The sequence below is a fragment of the Garra rufa genome, chromosome 15 (genome assembly GCF_049309525.1).
Source record: "Garra rufa chromosome 15, GarRuf1.0, whole genome shotgun sequence".
Lineage (NCBI taxonomy): Eukaryota > Metazoa > Chordata > Actinopteri > Cypriniformes > Cyprinidae > Garra > Garra rufa.
In genome coordinates, this window is record NC_133375.1 from 24059377 (window position 1) to 24086505 (window position 27129).

The window sequence follows — 27129 nt, forward strand, 5'->3', positions numbered from 1 at the left end:
AGTCTAGTTGTGATGTATTTAAATGATCACAAATACCTTGCATTCCATCAGAGTCTGTAAAGTTTATGCCGTTACACAAAGAGTGTGACCTCAATTGTGTAGAACACCATCTACAAAAAGGTCTCAGCTGCTCCTTTCACCTGTAGATCTGGGGTCTTGCATGCCCGCTGGGATGCTGACAGGTGTTGCTGCATGTTGTGTCCTCACAGAAAGGCAGAGCAGACAGTGATATTCAAGCCAGCAAGGATAAAATGTCCTCACCCTCTCACACAGAAAAACAATTCCTGACGTCTACAATGATTTAGCTCTTCCACAAATTCAGTATGGTTTTAATTTCAATGTTTTATGTCCATTCATCCGTTCTGGCAGCACACACGCACATTTATCTATCATGGCAAAGACTTTCCATTGGCTTTCCAGCTTATACTGTATATTGAGGCTGACCTAATGTTTTTTTTCTATCGCCCAGTTCTAAATCAGTCATTTTTAATTTTTTATTAGGAGAGAAATCTGGTCTCCAAAATGTTTTACTGTCCTAGGATAATTTGGACCCTATGTGTGTAAAATCTGAATGCACAGTTAGTAATATTTTCTATTTCCTAAACCTTAGCAGAAACCTTAATTTAGATTTTCATTACATTATTATTTAATATGTTCATAACGCCATTTTACTTGCGGAGACCACTGGCTGCTGCCCAACCCCCAATATACACTCACTGAATACTAAGCAGGACCTTTCCGCAAATTCAATATGTCACATTTCTAGGAAAAGGAAGGTTGTGACCCTCTAACAGCACTCTTTAATTTTTATTGTGTTATGAAGGAGCTCTGTCTCCTGTCTCGCTTGCCTCTAGTGCCACATTTACCCAGCACACCTAAGCGTGACGAATCAACACCTGGTCAAAACACTTGGTTAGGAGACACAAATGCGTGTTGTGCATTTCAACGTGTGAGGAGGAAGCAAGGAGAAAAGAAAAAGAAACATCATGGGGAGGGCAGTAAGATCAATGTCACTGAAAATTGCTGTCTGTCCGAGACTTTGAATATACACTGACATGCAAAGACAAACACGCACGGAAACACACTCACACTATCTGTCCTCCCCAATTCTGTCAGTCCCAGATCACACAGCATCTTTTCATCTTTCTTTCAACATTCATCACGCTACTCATCTGTTGTCCTCTTGTTATCACTCTTGTTAGCTGCTGTCAGTCTGCTGCTCCGTGCTCCATTCTCTTTAATCATTTCTGTCAAAAACAGCAAAAGCATTTTTAAAAATCATCTTTCGTGCTCCACAGAAAAATGTTATGTTTTGAGTGAGCTACCCTTTTAATGTCTTCTTATATCTAGTATGAAATCGAGTCTGCACCACTGATATCATGCAATGTACACTAGATATGAACAGTGCTGTGGGCTTGTGTCATGGACATTTTTTTCCAGGCCTTTTGATGCCACTGGACCAGACAAGACCAGGCATTCCCAATTAAAGCCTCTGGCCTGCTGCCATACTTATTCACAGTCACTGTTCATGGAATGTGATCATCAATTACAGAGACAGTGAGAAAGAGAAAGTGGACGTAACCTCAGTATTGAAATGGTCGAACAGCGAAAAACGCGGTTGCAGAGTGATCAAAGCAAAATACTAAGCTGGCTTTTTTTACTGTCTCCGACTGTCATTTACTCACCCCCATGTGATCTAAGATGTTCATGTTTTTCTGTCTTCAGTCGCACAGAAATTTAAATGATTTTGAGAAATACATTCTACGATTTTTCTCTATATAGTGAATTTCACTGGTGGCCAAAAGGTTGAAGGTCCAAATTGCAGTTTCAGTGCCGCTTCAAAGAGCTTTACACAATCCCAGCCAAGGAATAAGTGTCTTATCTAGCAAAACAATCTGTCATTTTCATTTTTAACCACAAATGCTCGTCTTGTAAAGGGTGTTTGACTTTCTTTGCATGTTCGCTTTGTTAACACTGGGTCAGTACTTCCGCCTGCATCATGTGTGACATTTCCACCATGATTACACTCAAAAAAATGTGCTTGTTCAAATTACTTGGTTAAAATGAGTAGAAACAACTTAATTTTTGAAATTTTCTTATGTAAACTTATGTTATGGTCAGTCCACTTAAATTTGTAAAACTTGATTGAGCTTAATCATTTTGTGTTGGGTCTACATGAATCATTTTTGCTGACACAACTAACTAAAAAGTGGATGTCTAGTTCCCAGCTTAGGAAAAATCTTTGCATGGGGTTGCATTAAGAGGGAAATGGGAACCAGATGAGTCCTCCCCAATTTGACTTTGCTGCAATATGGAACTCTTGCATTATTATTGACATTTTACTTTATTATTTTAATACTGTAAGGTTGCTTTGACACAACTTGTATTGTAAAAAGCGCTGTATAAATAATCTTGACTTGACTTGAATCTTGATTGCAAAAAGTTTTGAGGTTACCACTGTGCAGAAGACTAGCACTCATGCTTAGGGTGCTGGCAGCTTCATTGACTCATTTTTTTTTTTTTTTTTTTTTTTTTTTTGCAGTTTTTGCTAAATATTTTATTTAAATTAAGTAGATACTTTACCATGTAATTAATTCAGATCCATACAACAAGACTAAATAAAGTTCAGTTAAACAAATAATGTTTTGTTGAGCCAACTAAAAATAATGTTTTGTTAAGCCAACTAAACATTATTTGTTAAATTGAACTTGTTTTATTCTTGTTGTATAAACCTGAACTAATTGCGTGGAAGAGTTAACTTTAATTTAATAAAGTTCACAAAACAAGTTCTTTTTTGAGTGTATGTAATGCATGAAGTTGAGCTAGTGCAATTTGTGGTTAAAAGTATATATATACATTTGAAATTGACAGATTGTTTCACTAAATAAGACCCTTATTCCTCAGCTGGAGCCCTTTGAAGCTGCACTGTTGGCTCACATTGAAGTCTACCATATGGAGAAAGATCCTGGAATGTTTTCCTTTGCGACTGAAGACAGAACATCTTGGATCACATGGGGGTAAGTACATTTTTATTCTGGAAGTGAACTTCTCCTTTAAGCCTTTGTTCATTGTTTTCATTTTGTCCTGCCTATAGTGTGTTATGTTGGTGTGCTTACTTCTGTTTTATTTATTAGTTCCTGGAGTTCCCCAGTGTCTCTTACTTTGTTTATTGGTTCTTTTATATCTTTAATAAACCTTATTTGCAAAAAAGAGACAAATCCAAGACACTTCTTCTGGTCCAAAAAAGCTAAAAGGCCTTTATTTACATTCTGGCCATCTCAATACATATAAAAATTAAAACTCTGCACACTGATGCATTTCAGCCTTATTTGCATTTGGATCCAGCTCTCCTTCGTCTTTGAGTTCTACCAGCGCCTTATTGACATTTGTGTATGATTGTCACATTTTGGAAATTTTAAATTGGTCATGAAACAACCATTTATCATGGTGAAGGAAAACATAGTAGATTTTCTAGGGCTAATCAATGTAATTATGTTGCAATTATAAAATAATTAAGCACATAATTATTCACAACCGCGCATTTTTCAGAAACAGCTTTTAAAGGATAACTATTGCCAAAATGCAACCTGGGCTGTTTTTTTTACTGTAAATGAGACAAACTTATATGTAAAAGCATAATTATGACAAACGAGCCGTTTTTGATATTGACCGTGATTTCGTTTTGTGGTCAATGGCCGGTGAATGGGAGTACTAGGGGCATAACATTGAGCGCATCAAAATCAATATTTTTTACAACACTAAGTAGGCTCGACACACCATTAAACTTTGCTCGAAGTATCGCCTGGGTCTCTACACATGAACTCGAGCATTGAGAACATTGTTTGTGTACACAGAGTTTACTAAAAAGAAAGGTTTTGAACAACTCACTTGATGCAGAGATGAGAGTGAGTTTTAATGAAGAGCTTACACATACATAGCACAACAGTTCTGATCTCAGGTTCATTAGAGGGTCTTTTGAACACGTCTTTCGTCATCTTTAGATGACGCAATACATGCAGATGATATTGACTCATCTGCCCTATGTGTAGATGACAAATCATATTTCACCTATTTGGGGGCTTGTGTTGTGACTCATATAATACTAGCCCAGTTAATTTTGTGGATGTATAAGCATGAGTTATTTTGATAAAAAGTAACATGATGAAAAACTTTTCTTGCATGGTTAATGACACAAGTCAGGAAATGAGAGAAAGATCAGGGATGACAAACCCCCTAATGTCATTTTAAAATTCAGTGATTTCTTTCGAAACTTTCAAAGCATGACTCAACAAAGTCACGTCATCAGAAAAACTCAGCAGTCGAAAGCACTTCCAACATCCTGCGTTTGTTCTTTTGAGACAGTCGTGGTGATAACAGCAGGCAATCAAGACCAGCTCTCTGTAAAAGCCATATCAGACGGCAACGGTTTCTACTTCCATTCAACAGAGAAACTCTTGTCAATAAAAACCATCTTGACACTTTCAGAGAACAAATTATTCAGGGACACAAAGAAAAAATCATTTCAAAACATAAAATGCAACGGAAGTTCTGTCAAAGCATCTGGCCAAAAGATCATCAAAACATCTTGAGTTTTTAGAACTTTGAAAATGTTCCTAAACATTCCTGAAGTATGAATTATGGGAAACAATTAAATACAGTGCCTTGTGAAAGTATTCAGTCCCCTTCATTTTTTCATGTTCTGTTATGTTGCTGCCTTATGTTAAACTGCTGTAAATTACCCTTTGCCCCCACATCAAGCTACACCACATACACCATATTGACAAAGTAAAAACACTTCATAAATGTATTAAAAATAAAAATAAAAGAATTATATTGCATAAGTATTCATACCCTTAACTCAGTAGCTGACCTAAGTCTTTTTGGGTATGATGTCACAAGCTTTGCACATTAACATTTGGCAATTATCTGCCATTCTCTTCCTCACCTCTTCACCTCTCAAGCTCTGTCAAGTTTCATGGGGCAGACACACATTTTCAGGTTTCTCCAGAAATATTTGATTGCGTTTAGGCAGAGGCAGTAGCTGGGCCACTCAAGGACATTCACAGAGTTGTCTATAAGCCACTCTTGCTGTGTGCCAGGGTCATTGTCCTGTTGGAAGGTGAACCTTCTGCCCAGTCTGAGGTTCTAAATGCTCTTGACTAGGTATATTTTGCTGTGTTGAGCTGTTCTTCTACTCTGATGAGTGAGTCCCTTAGTTTTTGCCACTGAAAAAAAGCCCCACAGTATGAGGCTGCTACCACCACACTTTTCTTTTGGGATGGTACTCTGCAGATGATGAGCAGTGCCTGGTTTTCTTCAAACATGATGCTTGGAATTAAGGTTAATCAGAGCAGAGAATCTTGTTTCTCACAATCTGAGGGTTTTTTCACGTATCTTTACTGAGCTCAGATTGATGAAGTGTTGCAGTGATGTTTGTCCCTCTGTAAGTTTCTCCCATCTCCACATATGATTATGGAGCTCAACTAGAGTAACCATCAGGATCTTGGTTACCACTCTAACCAAAACCCTTCTCCATCAATTGCTCAGTTTGGGCAGGAAGCCAATTCTAGGAAGAGTCCTGGGTAATGTGAATCTTTAGTGCAGCAGATTTTTTCTGAACTCTTCCCCAGATGTGTGGCTTAATCCAATCCTGTTTCTGAGCTCTTCAGGCAGTTTTTTGACAATCAGGGCTTGGTTTTTGCTCTGATATGCATTTTCAGCTAGACCGTTCATTAAGACATGTGTGGCTTTCTAAATTATACCAGTTCAATTTAATTTGACACAGGTTAACTTCACTAGTTAACTTCACTAGCAATATGAACGCTCCTGAGCTAAATTTCAGCTGTCCCATATAAGGGTCTGAATACTAATGCAATGGAACCATTTAAGTTTTTTTATTTTTAATACATTTGCAAAGATGTTAAAACCAGTTTTTTTGCCTTGTGTATGGAGTGTAGATTGATGTGGGGAAAAAAGACATGTAAAGCAGTTTAACATGAGGCAGCAACATAAACTGTGTAAAAAAGAAGGGGTATAAATGCTTTTGCAAGGCACTGTGTATGAAATAGAAATTTTAACATAAAAATAAAACAGCACTAATAAATTATTGTTTTATTTTACAATATTACATATATTAAACTTTTTATTTTTACTGAATAGGAAAAACATCACCTAAAATTCACAGTCTGAAAAGTAGGAGAAGCTCTAGCCACGAGTGAGCTCCAATTTCTGGCTCTTCATGGTTAATTTTAAGAAGCGGTTTCAAATCAATTCTCATTCCAAACTGCTAATGCAGGTCTGGTTCCAAAATTCCATTCCATTATGTCAAATTTATAACCTGGATCAAGTTCAAATCAGTACTGGATATTGAACGTCTGCTTTTGTAAGCCTGTGAATCTGATGATCTCTTGGACGTGTCCAGCACAGGTTCCAGAAAGAATTAATAGATGAGGGTAGTTGGGAAATATGGGCAACATTTTTTTTTCTGTGTAAACAACATCCATCTTGTCTCTGTGGCATTATGGCTGTGCTGACCAGCTGGCTTAACAAGTTGCCAAATAGCATATTTATTCCTTTAGACTACTAAAGTCTGGTTTTCAGTTGAGAACATTGCTGTTTTGTTCTGTTCTTCTTAAGCAGATGATGGACCACCATACTGTAAAAGAAACCCTACATGAATTTTCTCCTAAATGTGCCGCAGTGGAACACAACAAAAAATTGTACATCAGGCAGATATGTCAACTCAAAACCTAACAATGAATCACCTCCCACTGTGTCTGACATAAGTGAAAATATTGTTGTATTGTTAGCTGCTAAATGAGGTGGTTGATAATTAGTGAAAACAAATCATGCTGCTTCCTTTCTTCTGAAAATAAAAGACAATTTTCGGGATGACTTAACCAATCTTGCTAGAGAATTGCATCTAATACAGGCCAAAGTCTGGCACTATAATGTCAGCTAAATTGAAATATATAAATCAATATAATTAATTCTAATAAATTTTGTATACTAGACACAAAAGTAAGCCTAATCCAGTCCATTATCAGCTATAGGGAAATAACAAGAAGAACTGTTTGCACTACAAACCAGTGTGTTAATAATTGAGATAATGCATTAAATTAACAAAACACACCAGTTTGCAATATCAAGCAGCAAAACGAGTGGTTTTGCACCAATAAAATTTCTTACGGGAAGAGAAAGGTGGATATACTTATACTTTTGTTTTAGCAATATTGTAATTGTAATTGGTGCTGATGAACAGGGAAAACTCTGGCTGATATTTACAAGCTAAAAGTTAAAAGCTGCCCTCTCTCTCTCTATATAGTATTTCATTTTTAATATACCTGAGACTTTATGTCTGCATGGGATCATGTGTGTCTTTGAAAACTGTGCGCTTCTGTGTCAGATGCACAAACTTTGCTCTTTCACCCTGAAGCTTGCCATATCATCTCATTTTCCAGCCCTCCCTCCCTCAATCCATCTGCCCATCCTTGCTTTTCCCTGTTATTCACGGCTTCATGCAGTTATTCTGGTTACCCTGGAGTTACAGTCAGCTACCTTATTTTCACCTACTGACTTTGAGAGGAAATTTAAACAGTGCAGTAGCAAGACACCAGGATTGTGCACACACATATGATGAGGCCATAGACTTTGTTTGCAAAAGAAACACTTTGCTTTTACATCAACAATATTACGTCACTGGTTTGATATTGCTTTTATACAGGAGTTCCATAAGCAAAAATATTTTGAGATTATTTTCACACTGAGAACAAATGAGGGACTCACATGCAACTATTACAGAAGGTTCAAATGCTCACTGATGCTCCAGTAGGAAAAAGGATGCATTAAGAGCCAGGGGGTAAAAACTTTTGAATAGAATGAAGATGTGTCGATTTTTCTTGTTTTGCCCAGATATCATATTTTTTTCATTTAGTACTTCCCTTCAGAAGTTAAGGAGATACTTACATGTTTCCCAGGAAACATAATAAATTACATTTACCCTGATCTTCAGTGAGCGTTTGAACCTTCTGTAATAGTTGCGTAGTCCCTCAGTTGTCCTCAGTGTGAAAATATGGATCTCAAAATCATACAATCATTGTTGGAAAGGGTTCAAATACAAAAAAATGCTGAAAAACCAAAGAATTTGTGGGACCTGAAGGATTTTTCTGAAGAACAGCAGACGGTTTAACTGTAACTTGACTCATGAACAACTATCACTACACAAAACAAAGCTGTGAAACATTTAGGTAATGATTAAGTATTAACACAGTATTAAGAAAACTTTTGAATGGGCCATTTTAATAAATTCAACTAATATTTTCTCTTGTGGACTATATGTAAATGTCTTTTATGTGAAATATCTTATTCAGGTCGGTACTAAATGAAAAATAACATGCAGTTTGTGTATCCCCTTTATTCTTTGTTAAAATAATTAACATTTTGCAGATTCTGCAAGGTGTATGTAAACTTTTGACCTTAATTGTATATTACATTTTGTAAAAAGGAGCATTATACATCTTTAAATATCTAAATATCTTTTCTTGTTAGACCTGTGGAAGTCAGGCAAGATTATCCTGGTTGTTCAGATATACCTTCAGATATTTGCCCTGCAAAGAAAAATTCTTCACTGTGGCTCTTTAATAGTGTTTCGATGAAATTAATTAGTGGAATCAACTGAAACTAGCAACAGGGGTTGAATTTTATAGTCTAAAATGACTACTGATATGCTTCCATCGTGTCTTTTAGATATTCTTGGCCCATTCCAGGTCTAATCCTAAAAGTTTAGCTCATCTATATGCATGTTTATAAAGGATTATGAAGTTATTGTATAATATGCCTCATTTGCCAGTACAAAATCTCCCTATCTAAAGCACCTCATCGTAGGTGGCTGTTTCATGCTGTAATCTCCACCGCAGTTCAGATTCTATTAAAAATGCATGGGATGCATTGAGACGGATTGCTTTGAAGCATGGCTTGGATGTCGGATCAAAAGAGCCCTGGAACACTTTTTGGATTGTCTTGATGAACAATGTTTTTTTTTTCCGTAAGCTAATCGCATCGCAGAAGATTTTGCAAGCAGCAGGGTGTGTGTCTCTCTGGTGGTTGAAATTTGACTTGTTGTAAACGATTCGTTGTATTCAAAGCTTATATTCATTGTAAAAATACCTTTTTTTTTGCACAACGGATAAAAAGCAGTCCAAAAATGTATACGAAAAGAAAAGAAAACTGACGGAATCCAGAAACTTTGTTTTCTTGTTGTTTAGCAGCAGGTTGATTCAGAAGATTTTTGGAAAGCTATGAATGGCCTGTGGCCAGAAGAAAATTCCATCACTGATGTTTTCATTTAAAAGCAAGAGAACGAGACAATTAGTGAATGATTAGATCAAAACATTATCATACTGACTTTAACAGCATGAAACCTGTAAAAAGAATTCCAAGCTGTCAAACTCCAGAATCTAAAGAGGTGTGTCTGTATGTGTGAGGAAAATGTGTCTGTTTCTGTGAAGTATAAAAAAATTCAGACAGAGAGAGAGACAAAGAGAGAAAGTGTCTAGCCATAAAATGGGAGTGGAGAGGAGGGTCAAAAACAAGGGGACAGGGATATTACACAAGAAGAGCAGAGCCAGTGAGAGAGAGAGAGAGAGAGAGAGAGAGAGAGAGAGAGAGAAGGAGAGGGATGGAGAGAAAAAGCGAGAGGACCAGTAGCAGAGAGTGTGTGCTTTCTAAGCTACATCAGACGTCAGTACTGTGGCTTTCTGACTCTCAGTCTGTTTGGATTATGTCAGTCCTTCACATCAAGAATCAGTTGTAGTGTTGCTCACTGTCAAGTCAAAGCGGACTGACCTCCATTTGCCTGCTCAACCTCCGGCACCGAGCTTTGAATTTAGGGATATACCTCTTTTATGTCTTTCAGTGTCTCTCTGTGTGTGTGAGTTTTGCCATACTTTGGATTCTACCTGGACTCCATGTGGGTAGTCAAGCACACACTCTCCCCTGGAAGGTAAGTTGTGTCTGAGGTGAATGATTGAGTGGAAATATAGGATCGCATAAAAAAACTAGGCATCACCAAGCTGGGCTCACTTATTCTGTGGCAAGTATTAAGAGTGACTGTTTTAAATGTGAGCTTTTTGAAAATTTGATGGGTTTGGGATAAATGTGTTTTTGAATGTAAATATCTTTATTTTAGTTGCTGGTTTTTATGTTTGGTCTTATTGCACAGGGAAAAAAACGTATTTCACCTTTGCTGTACATTTGTAAGACTGTAAATTAAACTGGTTTCTTTTAATGCTATATGATGTTTTTTGGTAACAATTTACAATAAATTGTTATTTGTTAACATTAGTTAATGTATTAACTAACATGAACGAACAATGAACAACACATTTATTACACTCTTTATTAAAGCGAGACACTGCAGGTGAATGGGGTAAAAGAAATAACTAATAGTTATCACATTACTTAACCAGTTGATTGATTACATTGATAATTGCAAAAAAAATTTTTGTATTAAGTTTTTTAAAAGTTAGGTTTAAATATGCTAATGAGGCATTATTTAATGAAATATACGCTAATTTGCATACATTTCTTGTACAAAAATCTAAACACTGGATGAAGTCAGTTTCAAAATTCATGTTTCATTTTTTTTCGAAAGTTTTTACAGAGGGAATTTTGGGTATTTCATTTCGTCACACCATAATTTAGAAAAAACGTAGAACAGACATGAAACACTATATTTTTTTTTACCATTTTTGGGGGGAATAGATGTATAAAATCAAGCAAATTATATATGACCAAATCGCTCTGTAAAAGCCTTCAGGATACAGACAGGAATAAAAATGTAAGGTTTGATGTTTGTAAGTGTTACTGAAGTCGGGATTTATTACTCCGTGTAGAAGAAAAATCTCATTTTGAGAAAACGGCCTTTAAAAATATGGATGGTAATTTAAATCTATTGACACATAGACAAAGTGCTATAAAAGAAACACTTAACAGTGTTTTTTCGATGTTTTCTTCCACTAGTCTGAAAAAACACTATTTGATAAACCAAAAAGCCCAAAATCTCAAACTTGATAGGTGCATGAAAAAAGTGTTTTTGCCTGCAGTGTCTCTTTGTTAATGAGAGTTTATAAAAATACAGTTGTTCATTGTTTGTTCATGTTCACAGTGCATTCACTAATGTTAACAAACACTGTGATTTTAATAGTGCATTAGTAAATGCTGAAACTAACATTAACTAAGATTAATAAATGCTTTAGAAGTATTGTTTATTCTTAGTTCATGTTAATGTAGATAACTAATGTTAACCAATTAACCTTATTGTAAAGCTTTACCGTTTTTTGTCTTTTTTATTTAATTTTTCACATATTTAGGAGAATAAATAGACCAATAATGAAGCTGTGAATCAGTCCACCAGATAAAATGACATGTTAATATCTTGCTTAAACATTATGTTACAAATAAACTTAACATGTTTGGTTATTATAAAAACAAATAAACATATTTTTTATATTATTTGTAAACTATAAAATAATATTAGGGCTGTACAATATATTGAAATATCGCAAATGTACTTACCGCTACAGCTTGCAATATTTGGGGCCATGAACAAAGGACAAAATGAAAATCACTCACTGCTCTTGCCTAAATAACTTTTGTAGCTTAAATAAGAATCAGTGCATATTAAATTCATAGAGTGAAGACTAAGCAGTGTTCTATTTTTTGTTTTTTATTATTCAGTTTGATTACATGTTAAAATTACATTTTTATGTAATGCTAGAGTAAAACACTACTGTTCACTTTCAGAAGTTGTTGTAGGGGTGCTTTCTTCTCACAAAAAAAGTATGCTAGTTATATTAAAATCAGAATCAGAATGAGCTTTATTTGCCAAGTGTGCGTTTTACAGGAGCACTTACATACATACATACATATGAGACACAAGATAGTTATAGAAGTTCACAGAACTGACTCAGTAACAGCTGAGTAAAACTGTTTCATCTGAGAATGTGGCACTTTAAGCATTATTGTATCGAAAAGGTATCAAAAAGGTACTGCCTCAGCTTTTGTTCTTTTTTTCTGAGAAGAGAAACAACCACATCACAACATTTGTTCAATCTAAGCTCTTAAAGTGTGAGGATAAGAAGAAAAGTGGAAGTGTGTTAAAGGAGTTCACTTCCAGAATAAAAATTTCTTGATAATTTACTCACCTTAAGTTTAGGTTTTTGAGGAAAATATTCCATATAGTGGACTTCAATGGTGGCCAACGGTTTGAAGGTCCAAATTGCAGTTTCAATGCAGTTTCAAAGGGCTCTACACGATCCCAACCAAGGAATAAGGGCCTTATAAAACAATTAGTCATTTTCTTCGAATTTAAATTGAAAACTTTTTAACCACAAATGCTTGTGCGATGCGCATCTTCACGCATTAAGTCACGCAAGGTTAGTTCTTAGTCTAGTGTACTTCGGTTCAAAAAGGTATGGGTATAGGGTGAAAAACGCCATCTCATTTTCTCCTTCAACTTCAAAATCATCCAACATCATTGTTTTACTTTTTTTTGTAAAGGATGTTTGGCTTTTTTTGCACGTTCACTTTGTAAACACTGGGTGGGTATTTCCGCCTACCTCACAAGTGCGTGATTACCTAATGCGTGAGGTTGAGCTAATGCAAGAGAAGCATTTGCGGTTAAAAAGTATATACATTTTAATAAAAAAAAATATAATAATTTAATTAAAAAGTTTGGCCTTAAACCTCAGCTGGGATCGTGTAGAGCCCTTTGAAGCTACGTTGAAACTGCAATTTGGACCTTCACGATATGAAGAAAAATGTTTTTCCCAAAAACCCTAATCTCTTTTTGAAGAAAGAAAGACATGAACATCTTGGATGACATAGGGGTGAGTAAATTATCAGGATTTTTTTATTCTGGGAGTGAACTAATCCCTTTAATAAGGGATAAATGAAGGCAAAAGAAATTGATCAAAAACACAGGCAACATATTAGAGTTAAAGTTATATTGAGTTAAAAGTTATATTGGTCTTTTCAACTCAGAAAAATAAAAGGAAATGTCAGGAGAGGTTAAGTGAGGAGAGGTGAGGAGCATTAACAATTATCAAGAAAATCTTGGCAATTGTAGCAGTCTGGCTTTGAGTTAACAAATGACATGGCAGCCGGAGATGTTGTGCATTTTTACAGAAATGGAATTTAGAAGTGTGTTTAGGGTTTAAAAGCAGTCGGCAGGTTAATTCAAAATGAGCTGTCTGCTTTAATACATCAAGGACCCTAGCCAGCGAGAAAGAAAATGTATACGGTGAAAATGATGAGACAAAAATGGTTAAAAGCAAAATCCAGCTGGGCTTTTAGTCTAGAGGCATGGCTAGGTCAAATGGATTCAAACCAAAATGGCCTGTTGTCTGGCGCTTTGCACCAGAGAAATGAACAAAAACAGATTAGGGAGAAAATGAGAGAGACAATTCACATTTTGAGGCTTATTTAAAATATTTGCTGCTCACTCTTAAAAATTACTTTAAAAGGTTCTTTATTGGCATCTACAATTCCATGAACAACTTCTTGAACTTCATTCAAAGAATCCTTCCACGGTTCTTTATAGTGAAAAAAAGAGATTAGTAAAATGTTGTTCACACTATGAAAAAAAAAAGGTTATTTTAAAGGGAACCCTGGGTATTGTCACACCCCTGGACTTTGAGTTGGTTTCTCCCATCCATTTTCCCCCGCTGTTTTCTGTTACTTGGTTTGTTCCCATCATTGCTAACACCTGTGTCTGTAATCACCTTGTCTATTTAATGTGTGTGCTTTCACTGAAGTCTTGTCGATCGTTAAATGTTACCACGCTGTGTTCCTGTTTCTGCCTGCTTCCCTTGGATTATTAAATACCTTCACTTTTACTCCGTCGTTGTTTGTGTGTTTAGTGTATATCGTGACAGAACGATCGACCGAAACAGTTTAATTTTTGTGAATTCCCCCGTTTTGTTTTGCGTCTTTTTCCAGTCTTTTGTTTCCGTCGTGTTCGTCACCAGATTTCACCAATATGAAACTTGCTTCCATCAACGTCTGTCCAAGGAGGGGAAACGCCATCCCGGATGGTTATACCACCTTTATCTTCCAGGATGGCAGGGATCTTGAGGACTACGTGGAGGAGTTTATCAGCATTTGTCATCTTGCTAGCTGCGATGACGTCTGCCTTATGGAGGGATTTTGGTGGGGACTGGATGAGGATCTCCGCTTCGTCATGCCCGAAGGTGAACCATGCTGGACCCTAACTCAGTATATTAACATCTTGCTGAGTGCTTGGGGTTCAGAGCTCTGCCTTGACGAAGCGGAGGAAGATTACAACGCCGTCCAGTCACACCACGCAGACGTCTCGCAGCACGACCCGGAACCCAGCCAAGTACCACCCCGACCCGCGGAATATCAGCCTGAGCCCACCGCTGACGGGGAGCTACCGCCCGCCGCGACCAGCGTGCCATCGCGAGGAGGAGCGACAGAGCAGCTGATCGTCACGGAGCCAGAGTGGCACGAGGCGTCAGACCAGGTGTGTGAGCCGGCTAAAGTAACCGCGACGGTGGAGAAGATAGTGGAAGTTGAGAATGCTAAGGACAGCATTACCCACTGCACCACCACTGAGGGTGAGCTTAATGAGATTCCGGGAGCTTTTTCTATGGACAATGCTATGGACATTTCTGTGATTAATATGGATTATTCTGAGGAGGTTTGGACTGAACTTTCTAATATCTCTGAACTTACTACCCGTCATAATTTCCCACCCAACCTCCCTCAGTTTATTAACGATAATGTGTCAGCCATGCCACCACTGCCACCTGTCAGTCCTTCTGCTCACCCTCAGCTTAACATCTGTGAAGTGGGTTCGCCGCAGGTCTGCCAGTCACCATCGGCGTCATGGCTGGAGGATTCCTCATCTCCGCCTCCAGCCTCAGAGTCCTGGACTCCGCCTCGGCCCTCCGAACCTGCGGCTCCACCCCGTCTCTCAGCTCCCTCGTCTCCACCGTCGCCCGTCGGTCCACCAGCTTCACCGCGCTCCATCGTCCTTCCGGCTCCGCCTCGGTCTGTCGTCATCCCACCTTCGCCTAAGGATTCCACTCCTCCGGCTACGCCTCGTCGCTCCATCCCACCGGCTCCGTGGAACTCCTCCATCCCTCTGGCACAGCCTCAGTCCTCTGTCGCTCCGGTTCCGCCGCGGACCTCCGGATCTCCGCCTCCGCCTTGGTCGCCAGAGCCTTGGGTTCCACCATGGCCCTCCGGATCCTCGGTGTCGCCCGGGATCATCGGCTCTCCGTCTCCGCCTCGGGCTCTACCACCACCTGCTCCGCCTCCGTCGGTCGGCCCCCGGGAGTCGTCAGCCCACTCTCCACCATGGCTCCTCCCTCCATCGGCTCCACCGTGGGGTTCCATCTTGGCTGCGGTCTGGGTATCACCTGGCTCCTCCTGCTCCGGATCCCTCCCGTCTCCTCCTTGGCTCCTCCCTCCGTCATCACCACCATGGATTATTCAGTCACCACCCTGGACTTCATTCCTGGCCCCCCTTCCGGAAGAACGTCCTCCACCAAAACCCCCTCCTAAGGACTTTGTAGTTCGGTCGGCGCGTGGACGCGCCTTTTCCGGGAGGGGGGTGTAATGTCACACCCCTGGACTTTGAGTTGGTTTCTCCCATCCATTTTCCCCCGCTGTTTTCTGTTACTTGGTTTGTTCCCATCATTGCTAACACCTGTGTCTGTAATCACTTAATGTGTGTGCTTTCACTGAAGTCTTGTCGATCGTTAAATGTTACCACGCTGTGTTCCTGTTTCTGCCTGCTTCCCTTGGATTATTAACCCCTTAAGCTCTGCAGCATATTTTGGATTTTTTTCAGAGTTAGGCACACCAGAATTTAAGAGAGCGCCCTAACCACATACTTTGGAATAAATTGATAAAAATGGTCTCATTTGACAGGAAACTTTCTGAATTTTAAAACATGAGTAAATTTTTGCATATTTTGTATTGTATATGTTTGTAATATTGTCATAAACACAGTCAAAAAGTCAGATTTTTATATATTTTTTTTATAATTTTTTTTATGTATATATCTGTAAATTAGGAAAAGTTTGGTCTATGTTCCTTCAAGAGGTCTCATTTTATTCCACTAGGTGGCAGTAAACACAGGAAAAAAGAATTTTTTTGATAACATCTTCCAAGCAAAAGTTATTTAGCTTTGACTGAAATGAGGCATTGGAGTCTCCTTTAATTCTCTTTTTTTTTTTTCTGAATGCAGTAGACACACCTGAACTTAAAAGAGCGCCCTAACCACATACTTTGGAATAAATTGATAAAAATGGTCTCATTTGACAGGAAATATTCAGTGTTTTAAAACATGGGTAAAATATTGCATATTTTGGATTTCATATTTTTACAATATTGTCATAAACACAAAGAAAAAGTAAGAAAAATTATTATTGTTTTAATTTAGTTGTTATTTAGAAGTCTGTAAATAAGGACCAGTTAGGTCTATGTTCCTTTAGGAGGATTCTTTTGATTCCACTAGGTGGCAGTAAACACAGGAAAAAAGAATTTTGTTGATAACATCTTCCAAGCAAAAGTTATTTAGCTTTGACTGAAAGGAGGCATAGGAATCTCCAATTGTGCTTTTACATTATTCATTTTTGATTTCTGAAAGCAGTAGACACACCAAAGGGCGCCCTACCCATATACTTCGGAATAAACTGACAAAAATGGTCTCATTTTAAAGAAAACAACCTAAGCTAAAAGCTGCTATAGGATTTTAGGCTAGAATGTGAACACAGATGTAGTTATCAGTGCAGAAATATGATGCAAAAGTTTGCTTGTTCACAGGAGTCATTTCAGTTTTCGTGTTTCTTTTGAAATTATTCTTCGATATTTTACTGTAATGTGAAAAATCTGTGAAGTGAAGCACATATTTATATTCCTGAGAGTAAGAGCTTTCATTTGATATATGACTTGTCTATTTTTAGTGAGTTTGTGTGCCATAAATATGAAACATCATCATTTGTCTGATTTTCTCGAGGGGGGGGGAGGTTGCGCAATAACAAATTTAGACTGTATTTTTTTTTTTTATGTAAAATTAATGCAAATATCATGGGATTCGCAAGAAAGCAGAGGTTCTAAGCTTTCAAAAAATACCATATATGTCTAGTTTTGTGCTTCACAGTTCATAGATTTAAAAAAAATAATACGATGACCCCCCCCGTGGACCCGTCGGTGGGTCCAAGGGAGTGGCCAGAGCTGAAGAGATTTTAGTTGATATTTACAAGTCTGTAATTTAGGACCTGTTTGGTCTATTTCCCAGCAGAAAGTTTCTTTTGATTCCACAAGGTGGCAGGAAACACGAGAAAAAAGAATTTTGTTGATAACATCTTCCAAGCAAAAGTTATTTAGCTTTGACTGAAAGGAGGCATAAGAATCTCCGATTGTGCTTTTGCATTAGTAATTTTTTTTCAATTTCTGAAAGCAGTAGACACACCAAAGGGCGCCCTACCCATATACTTCGGAATAAACTGACAGAAATGGTCTCATTTTGAAGAAAACAACCTAAGCTAAAAGTTGATATAGGATTTTAGGTTAGTATGTGAGCACAGATGTAGTTATTAGCGCAGGAAATATGATGCAAAAGTTGGCTTGTTCACAGGAGTCATTTCAGTTTTCGTGATTCTTTTGAAATTATTCTTTGATATTTTACTGTAATGTGAAAAATCTGTGAAGTGAAGCACATATTTATATTCCTGAGAGTAAGAGCTTTCATTTGATATATGACTTGTCTATTTTTAGTGAGTTTGTGTGCCATAAATATGAAACATCATTATTTGTCTGATTTTCTCGAGGGGGGGGGGGAGGTTGCGCAATAACAAATTTAGACTGTATTTTTTTTTTTTATGTAAAATTAATGCAAATATCATGGGATTCGCAAGAAAGCAGAGGTTCTAAGCTTTCAAAAAATACCATATATGTCTAGTTTTGTGCTTAACAATTAATAGATTTTTTAAAAATAATACGATGACCCCCCTGCGGACCCACCGGTGGGTCCTAGGGCGTGGCCAGAGCTTAAGGGGTTAAATACCTTCACTTTTACTCCGTTGTTGTTTGTGTGTTTAGTGTATATCGTGACAGGTATTAAGACTTGCATGGCTTAACAAAACGTAAATGATTTTTCTTCAACCAATGAAAGATTTACGTTATTTTAAAAAAAAAAAAACATCATTTTATGCATATTTTGGACTATAGGGGTCACCATTATTTCGATGATATCAAATTGTTGCACTCGATGAGCTACTGGCGCTACCTAAAAATTTTTACCGCAACACAACTTGGAATAAGAAACTTGGAAAGTAAAATACTGATCCGATGCCACATTGTGTGGCTTTTTGGTTGTAATTTTCAGTTGAAGGGCAACAAGAGAAGTATTTTTTTCCCCAATTTGTGTTGTGATAAAAATAGCAACAGGTAGCGCCAGTAGCTCAACGAGTGCAACCCTTCTATGTAATCAAAATAATGGCACCCGACATAGTCCAAAATATGTATATAACGAAGTGGATTTTTTAAAGTAACATATATATTTTTATGGGCTTTCTACTACATATTTCAGTAAGAGGCATCATTTACGTTAAATTAAGCCATTCAAGTCTTAATACCCAGGGTTGCCTTTAAGATCTGTTCACTGAAAATATGGGAGGGAACCCAGAATTGTTCTTCTATGACAATACTGAGAAAATCCTTTGGGACGTTTATTTTTAAGAGAACCAGGCCTGATTTGAAATATCCAACTTCATCATGATAATCAGTGATTATACTAGCCACAAAGTATTAGTGAATTAAAACCAAATACACAATTCAAAAATACAGTTGTTCATAAATCAACAAGTTTACCAGCCTGGTCAATTAGACGGTCTCACTGACCATGCACAGTATGAATAAACACACAGCTGACCTGTCAAACTGTTCAACCAGAAGCAAATAACTTGCTGATTAAATCTGGCAATTTGCCTGCTACAATGAAAGGTATGAACACGATGGTATGAAGCGATGAACACTTGACAGATCTGTCAAAATTAGAACAGCGACAAGTACATCATGAAGAGAGAGGTAAAATATAAAAATGAATAGCAATCACCTCATTAGAATAAGGTGTCATTCCTTCAAAATTTCCAGGAAAAAGATGAACTAAACTGTGAAACATCTCAGAGGAACTTTTAGTTACAAATTCTTTAATATTTCTTTAACTGTAGTTAGTAAGCTTGTTTTTTTTTTCTTGCGTTCCACGTCATATGAGTTCACAAATTAAAGCCAATGTGTCTGAAAACACAGATGCGTTTGAAGTTCTGTTTGGAACTGTATCTGACACATAGCTCTTTCTGTTTCTTCCCCACAGATGGGCAATGTGTCAAAAACAGCTCTGTTCGTCTCCACAATCTCCAGACAACACGACATCTTCATGGGATCACTTTATTCAGTGTTCTGTGAGTCCGTGGTGTCTTCTACATCTTCAAATGTGGTTTATTCAGGGCAGGACAACACTCAACACCCCAAAGACTTTGCATACCTTTATTCTTTATGAATAATTCAGAGTTTAAATGGTTCACCCGTCATTAACCTCTATTTTCGCTTTTCCGCTTACCCTGGATCAACTGATTGTCTTTACTTATCGTTAATAAAGAAGTGCCACAGAAAATAAAAATGAGACTAAAACAGGTTAAATTGGCATTCTGCCATCAAATATTTTAGTTTGACCACTAAACTGAACATTTGAATATTGTCCCTGACAAACGTGTTCAACTATAGTTTCATGTCTTTTGTAGCTATTTCTGTATGCTATTAGCCTAGAATAATTAAAAATTAATTAAATAATTCGCTGAATTATTTAATAATCGAGCTGTTGACTGCTGCAAACGAAATCGGTTGAACTCACAAATGAATCATTCCGTGTGAACTAACCAGCGGTTCATTAAAAAGAATCAATTCCAAAAATGATTCACTATCAAGTAGCCTACAGATTTGTTAAGGCTTTTTTTTTTTTCATTTTGAGACACTTTCGTCACTTAGTATGGATGTTGTGCGTTCGTTCTGGTCTGCTCGATATTAACGTTTCTTTAGAAGTGAGAACTTTAATTATACCTCCGATGCGGTGGACAAATTGAGGGGATTATTGAAGCTGACATGTTGATGATCCAACTTCAGTCTCTTAAAAGAAAGTAAGGATCATTGTTATTCTAGACTACTTGAGACACCATACCTAGCAGGTTTCGCTTAGCATTTCTAAGCTCTAGGATCAAATGGTGTCTTCGTGTGACAGGGTTTGTCAGCGACGGGATGGAGATGTCACACTGTCAGGGGCACATTTTCAATACAGCTTTACAAAATCAGTAGCTACTTTGATGAAAAGATGAGAGTGGATAGATAGATCTCTTTTTCTCACCTAGGTGTCTTGTCGCTCCTGGGTAATGGCATGCTGTTGTTTGTAGCCTACCGTAAGAGGTCATCCCTGAAGCCTGCAGAGTTTTTCGTCGTGAATTTGTCTGTGAGTGATCTAGGGATGACCCTGTCTCTGTTTCCTCTGGCCATCCCATCTGCTCTAGCACACAGGTGAGATCCTGCTTCACACTGATATTGACTCTGATAGAGACGAAAGTAAATAAATAAATAAATAAAAATCACATTGTAGGGTTGAGAAGTCAACATTTCATTACAAAATAAAGGTCCAAAGTGTTCCAATGCTCTTCAACACTTATGTTTTCAACGTGTGTTTTATAATTTAGTGTTTTCTAAGTTATAAGTCAATTTTATGGCATTTTTTATGTTTTTGGAGCCAGATAAATGCTGATATTTCAGATTTAAAAACATAGTTATACAAAAAGATGTTACTACCTTAAGTAGTGTTAATATAGTTAACTAATCTTCGTTTGTGGTATGGCTATTAGCTCAGCAAGCTACAGTTTCAAAGCTTCACTGCTCTCTCATTCTCACAACTGACTGATACTGTTTGATGTATTTTTCAGTGAAGTATCATGTTTCTAAAGTCAAAATAAAGAGGTTTTTCAGAGTTCAGCAAAAACAGTAAAATGATCTCTCTCTTTTCTCTGCAGGTGGTTGTTTGGGGAGGTAACGTGTCTCTGCTATGCTGTGTGCGGAGTTTTATTTGGCTTATGCAGCCTTACAAACCTGACTGCTTTGTCATCAGTATGCTGCCTCAAAGTCTGCCTCCCAAATTACGGTATAATGCTATTTTGTCACCCTTTAAGCAAAATATTATTTTATAAACCATTACAAAATGCTACTGTTTACTTAAGCAATATTTTAAAATTTTATTATAAGTATGGTGTAATGATGAGTCTCTGTCTCTTGGTAAAACGCCACCTGGCAATAAATAATCATTGTGATTTTGTTTTTTCTTATTTTTGTTTTGGTGGTTTATGTAAGAAATATTTTACATATATAACACTATAAGGAATTCTGAAGACAACATACATATATAGCTGCAAACAGCAATTACTGGGATTCAAGAGCTTTAAGACATTTAGGCACATATGAAAAAAGACATTACATATTTTTTAGCAAGCCTTATTGATATTTATTCTTTAGAGTATTTTCCTGCACTGGTTCGGTTCTGATCAGGCAAAAACCCAGAACTAGTTTGCAAAAGTTTAAAAAATACAACTTACCTGAAAATTTCGCCAGCTGTCAAATATAAGGCATGCCCTTTGTCTTGTGTGAGCCAAGGATTCCAACGACATAAGACACTTGAGCCTGCGAGACCAGTTTAGGAGTTATGAACGATTTCGTACTTTTGATCTTTTGACATGGTGACTTTGTAGATGGTGTCAGTACTACACTCTTAAAAATAAAGGTGCTTCACGATGCCATAGAAGAACCTTTTAGTCTAAATGGTTCCATAAAGAACCTTTAAAATCTGTTTCACAAAAGGTTCTTTGTGGCAAAAGAAGTTTCTTCAGATTATAAAAAAGGTAAGAAATAGATGGTTCTTTAAAGAACCTTTGACTAAATGGTTCTTTGTTGAACAAAAATGGTTCTTCTATGGCATCGCTTGAAGAACCTTTTGAAGCACCTTTATTTTTAAGAGTGTACCATCCCTCCAAGTTTTATGACTTACGGTTTGGTCTGCCCGGTCAGTTTTACATGAAGATTGCTGATCCTTGGCCATTCTAACAATTACAATAGGGTTGCAGTCATGATGCTTGAAACCTTAAAAAGAAAACATAAGAGATTCTAGATTACCAGTGAGGTAAAAGTCAGTAAAAACACATGTCTTTTTCTTTAATTTGTCTTTACTTTAAACAGTGTTGCAACTCTGAATAAAATTACTGGCCCACTTTTATGTAACTCTGTTTACTTGTCAAAGACAATTTTTACTCATTTGTTTGGTGATTGTTCATTTTGGTTCCTACATCTGAATCCTGGATTACTAGTCCTAGACATGGTAAACATGCATTTCCAGGCTCCTGCTAGATTCAAATATTAACATAGCCCAAAATTATACTATTGTCCTGAATGTACGTTTTTTGGGATCAAGTCTAATCTCAAACAGCAGAATCGGGTCTGAGTGTTTTGGACTGGTAGCGCTTTGTTCTGTCTGAAGATTCTGAAAACTGTCACATTCAGTTCACAGTGAAATAAAAAGGCCCTCTGGCTTAAATACACAAGAACGAGATGCAAAGAGACACAAAAATGAAGAAAGATGAAAAAGATAAGAGAGGACACGTGGAACAAAACAGAAAATGTAGAGAAAATTAGACAAAAGAGGAGAGACAGAGTGATGAAACAAATGAAGCAAAGAAAGAAGAAGACAAGCAGATAATGAGCAGACATTTAAGGGTTGCTGGAGCTTGAAACACCAGCTCATTTCTTCCTTCTGTCTCAGTGGGATATGAGATTAAAATAACTCCAACTGTTCAGACCTATGTCAGGGGGATCATACAGCCGAACCAATTAGTCACCTTGACCAGTCAGACCTTTTTTTCGTAAAAATATTTATTCATGCGGTCCTCGTTTCCACAGGTAACAAATTCTCATCCAGCCACGCTTGTATGATGGTGGTTGCAGTTTGGTGTTACGCATCTGTGTTTGCTTTGGGACCTTTGGCCCACTGGGGAAGCTTTGGACCAGAACCATACGGAACCGCCTGCTGCATAAACTGGTATGACCACAAAAGTTCTAGCATTAAAAAAATGTGAAATTTACACAAACTGATTCTACAGTCATGTTTTATGCTTTTTCAACATTGTATGTTCCAAGGTACACTCCATCCCATGATGCCCTTGCCATGTCTTACATCATCAGTCTCTTTATCTTTTGTTACGTTGTCCCTTGTACCATCATCATCCTCTCTTACACCTTCATCCTGCTCACAGTAAGGGGATCTCACCAAGCTGTTCAACAGCACGTTTCTCCACAAACCAAAGTGGTCAATGCACAAGCTCTAATTGTCAAGGTATGTAAGCTCTATGGGTTCATTGTTGTGTTTACAGTGACCTTTATACAACAAAAAAGCTGTTTTATTAATACAAAACAACCCCTGGGACACAAAATTGTATGAAAACATACAATGTGGTGTTCACACTGTGCAAATATAGTGTATTTTATTGCCCTGTGGCGCAGACAGCAGGAACGTGATATTCTTGCTGAGTATGTACTTAATGTCCCTCAAAACGTTATGCTGATTACCCATCCTCTGTCCTCTGGACAAGGGCTGGCTGTACCTTTGGCTGTCCCAGCCTTATTTTTCAAACTGTGTCATGAAGGCCTGATAGACTGTACGTTTGTAACTTTACTGTTGGCAGTGAGTGCTGCACTGTAAAATGTATGTGTACATTGCATACATTTACACACATTTGGCAATCTGGGTCATTACCAGATACACATATTATAAGCAGTAATGCTGATAATGAAAGGAATATGGCAGCTTGTACTGTTCATTTTGCATAGTACACTACAGGTTTGGGAGAATATTTTCAGATTTTTGATGAATAGATTTGATGAATAGAATGTTCAAAGCATCAGCTTTTTATTTAAATAGAAATATTTTGTAACATTGTTGTTCCATGAAGATTTTTTGTACATTTCCTACCGTAAATATGTCAAAAGTGAATTTTTGATTAGTAATATGCATTGCTAAGAACTTCATTTGAACAACTTTAAAGGTGATTTTCTCAGTATTTAGATTTCTTTGCACCCTCAGATTCCACATAATCAGATAGTTGAATCTTGGCCAATTATTGCCCTATCCTAACAAACCACACATCAATGAAAAGCTTATTTTGCTTTCAGACTGTATAAATGTCAATATCAAAAAACTGACTCTTATGACTGGTTTTGTGGTCCAGGGTCACAAATGTTCATTACATTAAATGTCTTCACTGCCAAAAAAATGAATTTCTTACTTAATATTTGTATGTTGTTTTCTCTTACAAATATCTGAAATAATTTAAATCAAAATGCATTTACTTGAAAAGGAGAATGACTTAAGATACACTTAAGTCATGTTTTCGTGGGGGGGGGGGGGGGGGGAATTAATTAGAAAACACAGGTAATTATGTTGAATGTTAATGGGATAGTTCCGCCAAAAATAAATATTCTATCATTTAATTACTCACCCTCCAGTCAGTCCAAACCTGCAAGACCTTTGTTTGTCTTCAGAACACAAATTAAGATATTTTTGATGAAATCCGAAAGCTTTCTGAAACTGCATAGACCCAGAAAGGTACCAAAAACATTGACAAAATAGTCCATGTGACATCAGTGGTTCAACTGTATTTTGTAAAAGCTATGAGAATACTTTTTGTGTGCAAAGAAAACAAAAATAAAGACTTCTGTGCTTTGTTTGCAATCAGAAAAAGATGCACGCTGCACACATGAAACCAGAATATACAGATGATGAACGAAGAGAGATGGATGTTCAGAACGCCGTCAGCAGCACCACATATGCGTTGTGATACTCTCATGAGCATGGCAGAGACTGACATGGGAGAGAAGAAAATGTTGGATAAAGCTGTTATTTCTGTTTTTATTGCGTGCAAAAAGTATTCTCAAAGCTTCATAAAATTGATTTCACATGGACTATTTTATCAATGTATTACTACCTTTCTGGGCCTTGAACATGGTAGTTGCGTTGCTGTCAATGCAAGGTCAGAAAGCTTTTGGATTTCATCAAAAATATCTTAATTTGTGTTACAAATTGAGCTAAGGTCTTACAGGTTTGGAAACAACATGAGTGTGAGTAATTAATGACAGAATATTCATTTTTAAGTTAACTATCCCTTTAAGATAAAAACTTTTTAGCGGTGTTTACTGTCACTTTTGAACAATTTAATGCATTCTTCCTGAAGTAGTGTGAGTGTGAAAGAGAGAATATAGGTTACAAGGTCAAAACATAACCTTAAAACATTCAAAAACAAATCATTCAATCTAACTGCATGTCAACTAAGTGTATGTGGTGCGTTTTCTTTCTAGCTCTCAGTGGCTGTTTGTATTGGCTTCCTTACGGCTTGGAGCCCGTATGCCATTGTTGCCATGTGGGCTGCGTTCAGCGCCAATGAGCAGGTCCCACCCACCGCCTTTGCACTGGCAGCCATCCTGGCCAAATCCTCCACCATTTACAACCCTATGGTTTATCTTCTCTTCAAACCTAACTTTCGCAAATCACTGAGTAAGGATACTCAAACTATCCGCCACAGGATTTGTTTGAGCCATAGTAAGGCCAGTCCCACACCAGAAATAAAGGGCCGGCAGGTGCAGAACTTTCAGCAGTGCAATAAGGATGCCAGCACCTCGACACCCTTCTCCAGTGGACAGGTGGAGAGTTATGGTGCGTGTCATGTCTATGCAGAAGCGGAGCCACGTTTTCAGCAAATAAGCCCTCAGAGAACTGCACGTATTCTGGAGGGCACCGTTCAGAGTGAAATACCAGTGAGACAAATGACTGACAGAATGCATAATGACCTCCTGTGAGAGATACTCAAGAAATAAAGCATGCATGAAATGTAAGGAAAGAAAGGATGATGTAATGTGTAAAAATCGCAGATGTCCTTAAATGCCCAAACACAAGGACAAAGAAAACTGAGAAGAACGAATAAGAGAATGTAACTGTTGTCTGCAGATTCCTATTGATCCTCAGAACTTACTGCAGATTTCTCCAGTGTTTACTAAACCAAATCCTCTCCTTTTTAAGATGTAGAAAGCATATTTCCTTGGCAGTTCACATAGAACGTCATGCTTTTAAATTGTTTTCTATGCCAACAAGCATTACATGCAAAATGTTCTGCGTGATTATTGTTTGAACAAGTTTCAAAAACAACAAAATATGATATGTGATTTATTAACTGATGAATAAAGTTACAAATAAATTATGTGGAGTAAGTCTTGTGAGATGTCGATGTCAAAAACAAATCAATCTCAAACGCACAGACTTTTCAAATGGGTTTACGATAAGCAAGGTCAGTTCACTTAATGAACAAAGACTGACATCTGCTGGCTGAATATTAGAATTACAGCTGAAAATATGGATTTTAAATTGCTAAAGCATTGATAAAATGACATATAGCCAGTAATACCAGTCCCACTATAATAGTAACACACACTAACAGTGTAATAGCAACGCAAACAACAAATTTTGTCTTTTGTTTGTTCCCAACTGAACGGCACCCACTCTCAGCACACATCACTAAATGGTTAGTTCAAGCAAAAATGAAACGACTTTATTTAACAATTTCTTCTCTTTCATGCCAGTTTGTTTTCTTTGTGTGCAAAAAGTATTCTCGTAGCTTCATAAAATTACGATTAAACCATTAATGCCACATGCACTATTTTATTGATGTCCTTACTACCTTTCTGGGTCTTGAACGTGTCAGTTGCATTTCTGTCTATGAAGGGTCAGAGCTTTTGGATTTCATCAAAAATATCTTAATTTGTGTTCAGAAGATGATCAAAGGCCTTACGGGTTTGGAACAAGGGAGAGTAATTAATGACAGAATTTCCATTTTTTGGCTAAACTATCCCTTTAAATGAAGAAAGTACTTAATCTGAATGGAAATTGCAATAAAAAAAAAACAAAGGTTGTTGAGGTTGATTGGAGAAACCCAAACA

At 37.3% G+C, this 27129-nt stretch overlaps 1 protein-coding gene across 1 annotated transcript; it reads left to right on the top strand.

Moving 5' to 3' along the window:
* Positions 1-9663: 9663 nt before the first annotated feature.
* On the top strand, positions 9664-26393 carry opn7c (opsin 7, group member c). The gene is made up of 7 exons (XM_073819618.1): positions 9664-10000; positions 19406-19493; positions 20454-20616; positions 21117-21244; positions 23047-23185; positions 23284-23479; positions 25498-26393. Exons 2-7 carry the CDS (start codon positions 19406-19408, stop codon positions 25993-25995), a joined length of 1212 nt encoding a protein of 403 aa, XP_073675719.1. The 5' UTR covers positions 9664-10000; the 3' UTR covers positions 25996-26393.
* Positions 26394-27129: the final 736 nt, after the last annotated feature.